Raw genomic sequence first — 15,478 nt, 5'->3', positions numbered from 1 at the left:
TCGTGTGTGTGTGTGTGTGTGTGTGTGTGTGTGTGTGTGTGTGTGTGTGTGTGTGTGTTTTAGGTACATTGCAGCTACTTGCCTTTTCTACAGAGTTTTGATGATCAAATGAGATAATGTACATTTTGTAAACTGTAAAGCCCTGTGTAGACTTTTTTTTTTGGGAAATGTATTCGACTTTGTCAGAGTCCCTTCTCTTCTCCATAATTTTAAGCTGAGTGAGTACTGCGAAAGTCCAAGGGAATGTTTTGAGCAAAGGTTATAACCCCGTCATATACCTGTTGTACCCTGAATATTTATTGCAGAGCTTTTAAATAAGCATTGGCAATGATTTGATATGATCTCTCTAAAGATGAAACTTAAGACATGAATGACTTTTCCCACATTCCTTTTCTTTCCTCTTTGTTTTTTGGTCCTCTTGGTTTTTGATTATCTATGGAAGCACTGCATTGTTAGAGAACACCTCTGTGGATAGAGTATTATAATCATTCAAATCAGTCATTTTCTTTGTAAACTTTACAAAGCTATAATTGATCTTCACAAAGAAGCTTTGTAATATTTTTCTTTTAAATTATCCATTGTTGTAGAACAGGTCTAAATTTAAGCCTCCTAACTTCGTATCCAGTGTATCTTATGTAAAATCAAGAATAGATTAGGACTGTTCTAAAATCTCTTTCTTAAAGACGCTATTCACAGAATTCACAATTCTAAACTTTTAGAACCAGAGTGGTCTTAGAGATAACTTAGTTTTTTTCCTTAATTTTATAGATGAAGAAAACAAGGGATGTGTATGTGTGTGTGTAACTCAGTATTATGTCTTTTTAATTGGTGGCAAAAGCAAACTTATGCTCAGATTTCCCAATCTAATTATTTTGTCTATTGTAGTCTGTCCCCAAGTTTGAAGATTGATAGGTGGTTAATTTTTAATCAGTATTTGTAATCATTCTCCTGGGCACATTGGTACAGTCTTTATGGCCAGCCAGAAATAGTTTGGATGAAACACAAGACAAGGAACTCTGTAGTTGAGAAGTGGATGTGTATACCTCACACCAGTTAGTTTTCACCTACCTGTGATAACTTGTGAACTCCCTGTAGATCAAAGGTAAAAGCATAAAATCAGTAGTGAGGTGAAGCTATCATCAGTTCAAAATTGAATTGCATTAAAAAGTATGTGACCATGTCAAGTTAAGGGGCTTGTGGTGTGGAAAATTATATCTTTTGATTCCTTATCTACATATGATTTCTGTGTCCTTCAGTTGACTTAAGAAATGAGACTGAAATGATATAAGAACGATGCAGTGTCTGAATTCATAAGTGCCTTCTGTTCTGTTGATCCCGTCCTGGTTACCACCATTTTCTCATGTCTTGAGTTTCAGCTCTAGCTGCTTCCTAAAATGATATATCTCACACCCTCTCTTAATCCATCATGAATGTGTGTTTTCTGTCTTGCTGGTCAAATGTTCTTTCGCAAACTCTGTGCCCCAATTTTTACTTTCACTTATCTTGCTCTTTCTTGAACAGCCACAAAATTAGAAAGCGTGAAGTAGGTGTTTGGTGAGAATTTTGGAGTATAGCCTTCGTGAATAGGAACTTCCTTAGATTAAAACTATATTTGTGTTTTATTTGTAGGTACCCATTAATTTCTGGTAATAGCTCCCTGCTGCGCACCCCCCGCCCCCAAACACACACTAAGTTCTTTGGGATTTGTTGAAAAAATATTTCCAGAGAAGAGTGTGGCATGTCTTTTTTGTATTGTTAGCTCAGAATGTTCTATCTCTTGCACATTTATAATTTAAGTAGAATTTAATAGTTGGAAGTGGTGTCTGTTGGTATTTAATTAGACTAAGTATTTGAGAATAATGTGTGCAACCAACATGTGTGTTGGGGTTGGTGATGGTGCTGTAATAAATTATTAAGAGCAGTTTTAACTGATTTTATCTTTTACCTTGTTTGTCTTGTTTCTTGCCATATTATGCTGGCATGCGCCCATGTGCGCGCCCCCCCCCCCCCCCCAATTTTTTTTTTGGAGTTGATTTTATTGTTAGCTTCTAGATCAGTTCAGTTATTTGGTCAGTTTTTCCAGTTTCAATTTCAGCTTCTTAGACGAGCCCATTTCAGAAAGTAGTAGAACAACTTCTATATCCTCATTGGATTTATCGTAATTATTCACTTTTCCTGTTATCATACACAGTAATCTGTGACCAAACTTAAAAAATATATATATATAAGGAGGAAGGAAGACATAGAAGCACAAAGTAAAATACATGCATCAGTGAACTAGAACCAGTATCTGTAAAGCTGTTCTTTTCCATGTGCATGCCCATGCCTTCACTTGTTCTTCACGAGGGTGGCAAATTGCTAAGGGTACCTTGAACTGAGCTTTTCCTTGCCTTTATAGTAAGAAACCTATATCCTTGGGTGAAAGGAATTGAAATACATACAGTAATAAATTATTATAATTTGTAACCATATTTCTAAATATATCCCCCTGAAAATCCTTTTCATTCCTCTCTCTCTAGCCTGTAACCTTTTGTATTCCCATTGATCAGTATCAGAATGGTTTTATAGTGGGAAATCTAAGAGCTATATAATTCTGTGCCAGAGGCATAGGATTTTGGAAATTAGCTTCCCAAATCTAATTGATAAGGCCTGGTAAGGAAATATAGTGATTATTATTATGTTGACATCAGCGAGGAGTAGGGTAAGGAGGTGGAGGTGAGTTCAAAAAGACAGAAATGTTAACACAAGTGAACTTTCTCCAGGACTCATTTCCCTAGCGTTGTATCAGTTACAAGTGTTCTTAGGGGTGTAGGAACCTCTGCTCTCCTTGTAAAGTCACTGCTTTGGGTGCAAACATAAACCTAATGTAGTTGAGGTGACTACCATTGATCCTGAGGCTTGTTTAGCATGGAGTCTGGCAAAAACTTAATATTTAATCGATGTTTTTTGAGCTATCAATTTGCAAACTAATGCTCTTAGACCAAAAGTTTATTTCTATTAAAATAAAACAGTTCGTGTTAATGTGTTGAGTTTGTTCGCTTCTGTTTTGAAAAAACTAGCAGATAAGGCAGTTTTGGTAAAGTTATGCTTACCAGTGACACATAGATTGCTAGAGAGCATTTGGAAGGGTTTGGATTGATTAAGCTTCAGGGAAATTATGAATAAAAACATAAATTTTACAATTGGGGAGGGAAAAAAAATCCCACTGTCTGCAGTGATGAAATGAAGATGGCTGGAGAGGATAAAAGAATCAGGAAGGTTAAATACATTAGCAAATGTCACTGTGAATAGCCTAGTGTCTGATACTTCTAACTTGGCCTCACATTTAAGGTCCTCTCTGTTTCAACCTCAAGTGATCTTTCTAGCCTTATTATTCCCCTAAGTATATTCTTTGCATCAGTCACTGCTGTATTAACATTTCCCTGAAAATGTCTTGAGCATTTTTTACCTCTGTAAGTTGGTTCATTGCCATTTACTCTGTTTGGTCTGCTGTCTGCTTCCCATCTCCACTTTAAAAATCTAACCTTACCTTAACTCTCTTTGAGTTCTTAATCAAATCTTACTATTTGTCTCATTTAGAAGGAACCTCTAGATTTCCTAATGTGTGTGTGTGTATAGAAGTATATATCTGTTGTGTGTATATGTTGTTACTGATTTCGAGCTAGAATATTCTCCCTTTTATTAGTATGAAAATTTGTGAAATTAGTTCCTTTATCCCTTCAGATATCCTTAAGGGAAATCTCTAGACTCAGCTTTATTAACGTCAGAGAACTTAAAGTTTCATTTTGTCTCTTTTCAAATGTACTAAAACTTGTGCTAGTATGTTTAGTTAATATCATTATTTTTCTATAGTTTGGTAAAGTTCTAAAAAATGACTTTCTAGAAATCTTATAGAAAATGACCATTGTTTTAAAATATACTCAGTGTGTGTGTGTTTTTTTCAGGTAGCGCTATTGAAGTTTTAGCTTTTTGTCATTTTCTTTTAAAAATTGTTAACAGTGGCAAACATTAGTTGCAAAAAATTTTAAACTGAAAGTCTATAAAAACAATTTTGGTCCTATAAAAACATTTTTTAGATTTTAAGAAATGCATGGATACTCATGCATAGCAGTATGCACTTTTTTTAATATTTCAGTAGAGACTATGCTTTAATATTTGAAAACTATAAACCTTTCCAGGCATTGTATCATTAAAAGTATTTTATAGTTTTAGGTAGCTATTTTTCATGTTCTAAAATTGTCTGTCAGTCAGAATACTGACATCAGCAGAATTTGTATGTGTTGATGGTTTAGTCTGGCTTGTGCTGCACACATCATGTTCTGGCTACATGTGGTTTGGTGAGATATGAATGCATTAAAATGATGACCAGAATTAAAATGTAGTCTGAGTGGTACCTGTTTTCTCCACACACTTTCTCCCTCCTAACATACAAACACATTCTTTTTTCCTTTTCTTCTCCCACCCCAAGGGGTGGATGCAACACATAGAGAAAGATGGGAAAAGTTTAGAAAAGCAAGTGAAAATGAACTTAGTTCTGTTTTGTTAGCTGAGGAGAACTGAGTAGTAAAGAGACTATGGTGCATCCCTTCCCACCCCCTCAACAAGAAGTCCAGTCAGCTAACTATAAAAGTGATGATGTCAGTAAACAGATATTAAACATTTTCCTGTAATGTCTAGAGTATTTAAAAATAAAAAAGGAATGTAGACCTCAAGAAATAGACTACTTGGAAAAACTGGAGACCACACTAATAGGTAGAGAATGAAATGATTTGATTATAGAGTGAACCTTAACCGCTGGTTGACACTAAGCAAAAAATAGTTGATGTTGAGTTTGGGTGGTAAGTCTTAAAGGTAATAGTGGATTTAGAGTGAAGCAGAAGAATGAAAATATTCCAGGTCAGGAGACTATCCTGAGGAGAAGCAGTGAAGCCAAGAGGGCCAGTATTTGCATGAAGGAATTCCTGAGATAGGCCAGCTCACAGCTGAGGAGGAGCAATGTTGGGGTATGACTGGGGATGGGTGTAACTGCTCACAGACGTTAAATGCTACGTGGAGATTTGACTTAAGAGTATCATGGTTAGTAGGCAGTCACAGGAGCCACATATTTGAGGAAGCAGAGGCAAGCTAGAGCGCAGAGCAAGGGTAGTCTTTAAGGAGTCTGTTTCATTTATCTAATGATGAGATATTGAACATCGAATCTGCAAGTATTGAATTTGAGGGAAACTTTGAAACAACCCAGAGAACTTGATGAATATATATATATATACATTGTCCTACCTTGTCATGGGCGCTTTTAATCGTCCTTAAAGAGTAGACACAGTGTAGCCCAGACTAGTGTATTGGAACATGTGTTTTTGCTGGTAGGTTAATAATTAAAAAAAAAAAAAAATTCCAGTATGTTAACATGTGTAGAGAACTTGTTAAAATAAACCTGTGTTTCTTTGTACTTGTGTGACAAGTACTTGTGAACTAAGTGGATAAGAGCTAAAGGCACCTATGGAGTAAAACACATCTGTGAACAGTAGGTTGGGAAAAGGCTGGAAATAGAACCTGAGACAGAGTAGGAAATACTTCTCCCAAGGGGTTGTTATTGATGCTCTATGTTTTCCTTCTTCGCTTTCGCATACATCCTTCCTTAGACTGTTTTTCTTCCTATCTTCTTTTTCTCCTTTATTCCTTCTTTCCTTTGCTGTCTTCCACTTTCATTCTTTTTCTTTCATGGATTTGACTCAGGCCTCCCTGGGTTGTTTTTTTTTAACTTTGGTTAGTTTTGTTTGTTTTGTTTTGTTTTGTTAAATTTTTTTTTGAATATACCTGATTTACAAGGTTGTGTTAGTTTCAGGTGTATAGCAAACTGAATCAGTTATACATATACATATATCCACTCTTTCCTGCCTGGGTTTTTAATTGGCATGTGTGGACATTGCTTAGTTCTGACCCATTCCATAGGAGTTCTCTGACCCATATCGTAAGGTAAGATTAATTAGGACTTAATGAAGCATTAGTCTCAATTTTTATTATTATAAAATATAACATACTTAAAAGAAAATTACACAAGCATAAGTATACATCTTTACATGTTATTTATAAAATAAACATTCGTAACTATGACTCAGGTCGAGAAATAAAAAATTGCTATCACCCCAGAAGCTTCCAAAGCATATCCTGTTCCAGTCGCATCTTTTAACTGGCATTATTTATTGCTGCAGTTGTTCTCTTCCTTACCTTTTTTATGCCCCTCCCCAACATGTGTGTGTTGTATCCCCCCCATCTCTCTCTCTCTCTCTCTCTCTCTCTCTCTCTCTCTCTCTCTCACACACACGTGCCTGTGCACACAATCTATTCTATTAGAAGGTGGTGCTCTAGATATGACCAAGAGAATATAGAGGCTAAAGCTGCACCTCCTCTTATTAGAAAGGTTTGAGAAAAGTATAGAAAACTTCTTAGCAGCATGCAGATGAGTATCTTGAAGTCTGATTGAGAGAAATAGGAAGCCGCCTTTGAATGAGAAAGGTAATTTACACAAATTCTTTCTTATCAGGCCTTTGACTCCCCTCTACTGTCTGTACATTCCAGATAATAAACCACATACACAGCCCCACCCATTTGAAATGCCATCTAACACATAGATGCTGAGTTCCTCTTCAGGAAGAATGTATTTAACCAGGTGTAGCGGTATCTGATGCCAGACCTATTGCTCCCATCTATTGCTCCTCACAATAAATATTACCTTTTAGAACCCTTAATTTTATAATAAATGTATATAACCACACACCGTTTTTTGGGGGGAGGAGAAATAGATAATACACAAGTCAAAATAAAGTTACTTAGACTTAGGGAATATTGTTTTGCTCTATTTTGTGGTATTACATTTTGAACTTTTATCTAAAAGATTGACTTTTGCTTTGGAATTGTCTAAGATTCTAAGTATCCTCCTTTAAGATTAAATAGAAGCAGAGAATAGTTGATAAAAAGCTTTGCAAAAAAATATTAGCCTGTACTTGGGATAAGCCTTAAATCATGTAGAGAGATTTAAAATGATGCCTAAAATACTGTTATCTGATACTATAATTTTCAAAATTCAAAGTAGACATTTTTCTTTGTCATAATTTTAGTTCATTTTTGAGTACATAGTACATTCATGTGATTAAATTAAGTGATATAAAAATGTATTCAGTGAAAAGTATTCCTTCCTCATCCTTGTATATGTTCTACTGGTAATTAAGAGTTTTTATGAAAGATAAAATGTGAATATGGGGCAAAGATGGACTGATAGACATAAAGTGACATAGAATAGAGAGCCCAGAAACAGACCAAGACTTTTGATATGGACATTTGATTTAGGACAATGTGGCACTGTAGAGCTGTGGTAAGGATGGTATTTTCTACAGATGTTGTAGGGGGTATTGGATATGTGTATAGGAAAAAATGGAAACTGACCCCTTATAAAAAAAAAGGTGCAGATGGATTGTAAACCTAAATATGAAAAATAGAAATACAAAGTTTAAAAAAAGAAGACATTTTATGGAGTAGACTAGAAACAGGATTAATCTCTCCTTCCTTAAAAGCAAAATTATCCTATCTACCCCACCCCTTTCTCCCCTGGGAAATTCCAGAAACAGTGAAATCAGTTATTTACACGGAGAATTTTATTAAGCCATAAAATATTATTTGAATAATTGAGAATAAATTCAACTGATCTTCCTTTTTTCCTTTTATATTACACACGTTCAATTACATAAAAGATCCAGGCACCCCTTCCCAGTCTTTTTCTATTTTTTTTAATTTTTATTTATTTTTATTTTTAATTTTTTTAAATTAAAAATATGGAACGCTTCACGAATTTGTGTGTCATCCTTGCGCAGGGGCCATGCTAATCTTCTCTATATTGTTCCAATTTTAGTATATGTGCTGCCGAAGTGAGCACCCCAGTCTTTTTTTAAGAAAGCTATTCATTCACATCATTTTTATAAAACTGGCATTTCCTTTAAAACAGAATTGCATAAAAAGAGAAGTTTTACTGTGCTACCAAGCGAAAATTGATGTAAGTGTTAAAAAGTAAAGATATCTTATGTCTATGTTCTTTCAGGGCAATTAAAGCATTTCAGGAGGTGCTTTATGTTGATCCCAGCTTTTGTCGAGCCAAGGAAATTCATTTACGGCTTGGGCTTATGTTCAAAGTGAACACAGACTATGAGTCTAGTTTAAAGGTAGGTTGTTGTGTTTTTTCCAAGATGCACTGTTTCATTTTTATGGGTTTTTTGGGGGGGAAGGGGTTGTTAAATATTATAACATTGAGAAATGTTGGAATTTATATGGTACTTCAAAAGAAAATTTGAAAACTTAGATGAAAGAACTGTTTATCAGCTATGAAGTGGAAGATACTTAAGTTTGGGTTTCAGAGTACAAAATAGTTATGATGCTAAGACATAGGTAACTAATTATATCATTAAACTTTTTTTTTCCCTTAAGCTTTAATTGTGGTCTGTCATCAGGACAGGGTCAAGGTTTCAATCTCAATTTGGACATCTGAGTCACTCCACTGTTAGTGATTGGCAACCATAGAAGTCAGAAGCAGCTGCATAATGATTCTGGATCTGTGACCCCATTGTTGACCATTTACTTGTATGGGTCTCACTAGAAATCTCTGCCTCTACCAGTAGAGTACGTGTCATATCTTAAATTATAAAGAAGTGTATTCTTTGCTAGTCATTTAAACTGCTGGTTTGTGAGTATAAACATTGTTGGGTAAAATAATACATTGTTAAATATTTTAGTTTCAGTAGAATTTAACATTTCTCAAGTTTTTCATTGAGTTTCTTGTGCTCTCTATGCTGTCACTTTAGGTCTTACCGGGCTTTTCATGAAAATAGTGCTTCCCTGCTCGACAAAAGTATTGCTTTTTGACAGGATTAGAAGTTCTAGGAAAACTCTAAATTTTTGTGAATTTATGACTATAATGGTTGCCATGTTCTAAATATGTCCATTGCAGATTATCTTCATTCCGAAAGGTCAGGAGGGAGGTAAAGAATGACTTTACAGTGGGTTGTAATTTGAATTCACTAATGAGGAACTACTGAAATTAAAAAAAAAACAACAAAACTGTATTTAGGAGTGCCTAATTGTTCTAGAGTTTTAAAGTAGACAATTTTGCAAATACTGTTTCTATCTTTCATGAGTTTATAAAAAACAGCACTGACAGTATGAAAGAGAGAGGTATACAGTCCAAAACACTAAAATAAGTAGATTGTGAAAGTATTCAGATCACACAATTGTCAAAGGTAAGTGCAATTTGAGGAATAGGCCCTAGGGCAAATGTAAGTAATGTGAAGACTACGGGATGCCTAGAAGTTATCAATTTTCCTCAAGTTTAGAGCAGCATGTCTCAAATTATGCTTTGGCATGTGATGGGCTCGCAATGGAAAATAAGTTCAGATATGCCACTTTGGATATTGTGACCTCCTATTGGACATTCACAGTGTAAACCAGACTCTTAAAATGGCTTATAATACAAAATCAACTTATTTGAGCTTTTTACAGAACTGTCACAATATGCTTATCGTGTGTTACAGAAGTGTTTTTGGTAGCAGTTTTGTAAATGTTGTTCAGGAAATATATTTGAGTGGAAAAAAGTAATCAGATTTGTCCCAAGTTTTGAAATGTAACTATCTCTGAATAGCAGTGCAGTGGTACCTTAAACAGTTCTGTGGATGCAAAGCTCTCTTTCCATGAAGGTGGCAATATTTAAAATCCCCTTTAATCAGGGGAAACAGCGTTGGGCAGTGTTCCATGGCTAATTCAAAGTGTTCTTACTTACTCATGTTTAACAGAAACCTTCGTGTATAAAACTTTCATTTGTTCAGGAGTAAAGGCTAACAGACTTTCAAATCATAGTGATTTTAACGAGGTTGCCTTAAGTAAGTAAGTGCAATCTTCTTTTTTGGGGATTTTCTTCCATTTATTTAAAATACTCGAAACCATTCTGATGTTTGTTTCATTTCTATGAACATAGAAAAGAATTTGAGGAGTCCTTGATATTTCTCTTCCCCATAATGAGAAGGTTTCATTTGATTTTTATCTCATCTTGACATTGGCTTTTTAAGGCTTCTCTCTACAGTATTCCTCGTCTATGTTCAGGAGAATTTTAGGCATCACCATTTGTAGTCGAAGAGGAGGTATTTCAGTATATTACTGTAAGTGCTTAGCGTTTAGTGTAAATGAATGTAGGAGTTAGAAGGAATGATATGTCCCATTCCCCTTAGGTGCCCTCCAGTTTTCGTACAGTGGACTGGCTAGCACTTTACCTTCACATGAATAGCTGTGGAGCCTCTGGTGACTTTTCCACTACATGAATTGTTTCCTAGCACAGTGTATTGGTGTAGATGCTTTGGGCTACAACCTCAGAAAACTCCAACTGAAGCTGGTTAAAATGACAACCAAAAAAGTAGCTCATATAATGGAAAGTCCAGCCTTCAGCATTGGTTGATGCAGCTGATCCAGTGTTTCATTAAGGATTCATTTTCTTCTGTGTTCTATGTTGGCTTATTCTTAAGGCTGGCTGCCAGGTGCAGTCAGAGTGAGCTGATTTCTTTTTCATGTCTCATAAAGAAAAGCACCTATACCACTACTCTACATTATAGAGTAGTGGTTTACATGCTTAATGTAGTGCTGGCATATAGTGAGTGCTCAGTAAATACCTGATTTATTATATTATTGAGGAGAAAGATCCTGACTTGCTGTTGATCTTTTCAAGAATACTTCATTTTGAAGAGAAAAACAAATATCACTTATTAACACATATATGCGGAATATAGAAAAATTGTACAAATCAACTGGTTTGCAAGGCAGAAATAGAGACACAGATGTAGAGAACAAACATATGGACACCAAGTGGGGAAAGTGGGGAGGGTTGGGGGGGAATGAATTGGGAGATTGGGATAGCAAATTGTACACTCTAAATATATGCAGTTTATTGTCTGTTAACTGTATCTCAATAAAAGTCCTTAAAAAAAAACTTCATTTTGCATCTCATTGGCCAGAATTAGACCACATGGCCATTCTCAATGATTCCTTATCAAAGATGTAATTATTCTTAGACGAGTTATGTCCACTTTTTGAGCAGAGCTCAATTTCCTAAATATGCTATTCCTATCTAATAGAAGAGTGAGGGGTGGGTAACAAGAGTATTTTGGTGTGGGGTGGTGCATACAGTCTGTCCATTACAGATGTGGTTTTCTCTGCCTTATTTTCTTTCCCTCTGGGATAGAGAGATACAACATATACAGTATGTTTTAGATGGTAAAATATTTAAATAAAATACAGTTTATTTTCATAATAGATTCCTTCTTTTCACCCACACATGAAATGCATTCCAGGGCCTCCTGTTTTATTTCTATCTCTGGTAATAACTTTTCTCTCCCAAAATGTATTTCTGAAACAGATTTGTTCTGTTTTGGTTCTATGTAAACAGCTCTCAGAGCAAGCAAATTTGGTTTTAAAATTTGACCCTGCCCCTAAACTAATTGTGTGACTTTGGGCAAGATGCCTAACTTTTCTTTATGTCTGTAGAATTAGAATAACTGTACCTGCTCCACAAGATTGTTATAAAGATTAAATAATATATATATTGAAGTATCTGACAAGTTTTTTCAGCTCTTCCTTTTTAGTTCTCAGTTTATATACCGTATCTAAAACTCCTCTAATTTGGGGCCAGTACAGATATTGTTTGCGTGAAATCCATTTTCTTGTCCTAGAATTTAATACTTGTATTTTTGTCACCCTGTCCATCCTCGAAATGTGAAGTTAATGCCCAGCTTACTTTTCAATCATATGGTGTTATTTTTCCATTAAATTGGCCAATAAAGATTTCTTGTGTTTAGTTGAGGGGCAGAGGTACCACTTCTTAATTTATTAACTAGTTTAGTATTATCTGAACCAGAGTCCATTTCAGGGTGACATTTCTACATGATATTTTGTTTTTCTTTCCTGCTTCAGATAATATCCCCCCAGGTGGGATTGGTTGCCTATTTACCTCCATATAATTAATTCAGAATTTTATTTCATTACTTTTTAATGATATTAATGATAATTGCTTACATTTGTTAAATATCTGAGGTAGTGTGCTATCATTACTTCAGTAAAAGTATGCCAATTTTGACAAGTAGTTTCATATAATACCTCTAATTTTTATATCCTGGCAGACTATTAAAATTATTTTCCTCGTATGAAGCTAGTAAATGCAAAATAAGATTTAATAACACCCATATTCTTCAGTAAGTTAATACCAATGCATCTATTTAATTTAATAAAGATTATTAAAAAAACTCCCTAATATTTACATATTTAAGTTTCCCTAAGATATGTCAGCATTAGAACTTTTTTGGATTTTTAAAGGTAAAGAGGGTGGCTTTTTTATGGGAACTTGTGAATAGTTGTCTGGGTTTCCAATATAAGTCCCCTTACAATTTTTTTTTTTTTTAATTTATTATTTATTTTCTTTCTTTATTTTGGCTGCACTGGGTCTTAGCTGCGGCATGCGGGATCTTCGTTGCAGCATGCATATGGGATCTAGTTCCTCAACCAGGGACTGAACCCAGGCCCCCTGCCCTGGGACTGCGGAGTCTTACCCACTGGACCACCAGGGAAGTCCCCCCTTACAATTTGATATTTGAAGATGATAAGTGCTGTGGAATAATGTGAAAGGGTTAGGAAGATGAGAATTATTAATACAAGAGATGATTCAAAGGAAATGGGTTGAACTCAAATGAGACTTGTGTGTTAACTTGGCATTTTACCAGGTGCTTAGTGTTTCTTCAGTGGATAGATTAATGAAATGGAAGAGACTATAAAATGACAAAATGCCTCTCATAGGATAGGCTGGAAACATTGGGGAGAAAAAAGAGGCTGATTTTATTTGTCATCTCTTAACAGAATTTTTTCCTACACAAACTGACGGTGCAGGTTTTCTCTAGAAGCCCCCTGTTAACCAGTTCATTCAGGTTGTCTCCCTTCTACTATTATACCTGACATGAAACTTCTGAGTGAAATAGCATTTCCACTTTTTTCTTTTTTGTTTTTTTGCACTTTACTCTCCTCTAGAAATTACTTCACTTCCGGATATCTGATTTAATCTCATACCCTTTATATAGACTCAGGAATTTTATTGTCATATTTTTTTATGCGAAGTTATTAAGGTAGAATAAGTGAAGGCATGATGATATGTACTTCCTTTTAGAAGCCACTTTTGGAATCTGAAATGCCTCGTCTGTTATTTTATTCATTAATGTGGAATGTATAAATCATTTGTTTCATTTAATTAAGATACTATGAATTCTGTGTATTATAAAAATACTTGCTAGCTATTAAATTAGTTTTAACCAGGCCTTAAGTTTCTAAGATATCTGTAATATTTTTTGTTGAAGCTTTAACAGCATATTTTTTATTAATTCAGTTGTCTAAAGATAATAAAAGTTGCTTTTATTTCTCTGTATCCTGTTTCCTTCATGATGCTCAATAGCTTAATTCTTCCAGCTGGCATTTTGAAAATTCTAGGCTTTTAAAATTTTTTAATTTTTTATTGAGGTATAATTGACATACAACTTTGAGTAAGTTTAATGTGTATAGTGTGTTCATTTGATGCACATATATTGCAAAACAAACATCAATATAGCATTATGTAACACCTCTACCATGTTACATAATTATCTTTTTTCTTTCTTTCTTTCTTTTTTTTGGTGAGAACAATTAAGATCTAGTCTCTTAGCAACTTTGAAGTTTATAGTACAGTGTTGTTGACTGTAATGTCTATGCAGTGCATTGGATCTAGTTATCTACTAGCTTCACTTTTGTACCTGTAAACATCACCACCCCAATTCCCACTTTGGCAGTGGAACTTGGTTTCACCTGAGTGTAATGTCACTGTTCCTTTTGGCAGAGGATGGTCACTGCTGTTTATTTTGTCTTCTGTCCATTTTTCCTCATTTGTGGACAAACATCTTTTCCCTGCTCTTTCCTTTTTCTGCTGTTCTGCTTTACCTTTCAGTCTTTTCTAGATATTATCTGGTATGAGGTGATCTGCTAATTGATTTATCTAACCACTTAATAGGGCTCTCTCCAACTCACTTTGCCTGCCCAGTTTTGTTTTTCCATTTGATATTTATTTCTGCCCTGAATTCTGTTACATACCTTCAAGTGTGAAGTAGTGTAAATAGCTGAAGTACTTCAGTTCCTCAGATACATGTTTGAAAAGCACATGACTACTCATAGATGTGCAGTAACCATACTCTCTGATGCTGAGAGGTTGGGATGAGTCCAGGTTTCCCGTGTCAGGTTTCTCTCCTCAGATATGTTTTAACTACAAGAAGTCATTTCTAATCGAAAAGCATTTTTTAGTGTTTACTGATAACTACTTAATTCTGTGGTTGTAAATATTTGGTCTTTGAATGCAGCTTTATGAAGCATTCAGTGTATCCAGTGTCACATATTTTTTTTTAAAGGTTATGTTCCAAAACAGGGTTTTACAATGCAGATTGTTACAGTATCCCCTTTATAAAATATATATTATGTCCACTTTGTTATTTGTGTACACATTAGTCTTCTTTTGGTATGAACACAAATTGTACACTAGATTTAAAGAATTTGAGAATTAAGTCAATACATGTTCTAATTGTGTACACAGATTAGACATACGCTAGAACCAGTGTTTTAGAATCTAATTGGTTGCATACCTTTACTTTTACAAAATGTGGTAGAAAGGAATTGGGAGACTAGGTAGGACACAGTTACAGGAAGAAAGGTGAGCAAGATCTGTGGATGAATGCATGGATGGATGGATAAAAGGTAACACATCCTAGAGATCTTAAGGAGTTTTAATAAAGGAGTTAATTTATTAACAGATTCAATGTGAGTAGAGATTCCCCATTCATTGACTTGAATCACTTTTCTGTTAACTAAAGTAATGACTAAAGAAAGTAGCAGCAGGTTTTGAGATTGGTAGGTGAAAAGCCTCTGAATGGAGATGGGTCATTTGGGAGTATATTGAGCTGGAGGTACCCAAGGGATATCAGATGTTGGTATAGACAGCTATAAGTCTGGAGCTGAAAAGAAGGGCTAGAAATAAGATTTTGTACATCTTCAGTATAGAATGTCTTTTGTCTTACCTTTTTCTGTTAAAGTTTTGGAAGAGACCTAAACTTCAAAAGAAGGAGCCTCTTCTTTTGAGTGAAGATCGACAGGATCTATTAGCTATTAGTCATTGGTGCAGTAGAGTCTCTCCTTGAAACTGTTATAGTAATCTTGTATTACAAAGAGAATGGAAGAACTGAGTTTGAGGGCTTTGAGAGAACCTCAGTCAGATCAGCTTGGCCAGGCATCGTAGCTCACAAACACTACCAAAACTTTCGTTTTAGTTCTGTATCTTATTTTCAGAGACCAAATCCCTAAAGTAAGTACCATCACATCCCAAGGCATTTCCCTAGTT

The 15,478-nt window shown here is 35.0% G+C and overlaps 1 protein-coding gene and 1 non-coding gene across 16 annotated transcripts in view; one reads left to right on the top strand and one right to left on the bottom strand.

The window, feature by feature from the left end:
• Positions 1 to 15,478, top strand: part of KDM6A (lysine demethylase 6A) — a 224,740-nt gene that overhangs the window by 115,152 nt on the left and 94,110 nt on the right. For 14 of the 15 annotated variants that reach the window (XM_057718321.1, XM_057718322.1, XM_057718319.1 and 11 more), the window contains one exon: positions 8,090 to 8,210. The exons of the other annotated variant lie outside the window; for it this stretch is intronic. In XM_057718321.1, the coding sequence (XP_057574304.1) occupies positions 8,090 to 8,210 (121 nt within the window). The remainder of the gene's footprint in view (positions 1 to 8,089; positions 8,211 to 15,478) is intronic. 15 annotated transcript variants of the gene reach the window in all.
• LOC130842816 (U6 spliceosomal RNA) lies at positions 7,821 to 7,927 on the bottom strand. The gene has a single exon (XR_009050589.1). It is a non-coding gene; the product is annotated as a U6 spliceosomal RNA (small nuclear RNA).

The sequence above is a fragment of the Hippopotamus amphibius genome, chromosome X (assembly GCF_030028045.1).
Source record: "Hippopotamus amphibius kiboko isolate mHipAmp2 chromosome X, mHipAmp2.hap2, whole genome shotgun sequence".
In the NCBI taxonomy this organism is placed as follows: domain Eukaryota; kingdom Metazoa; phylum Chordata; class Mammalia; order Artiodactyla; family Hippopotamidae; genus Hippopotamus; species Hippopotamus amphibius.
This window is presented reverse-complemented; position numbering and strand designations above follow the sequence as displayed.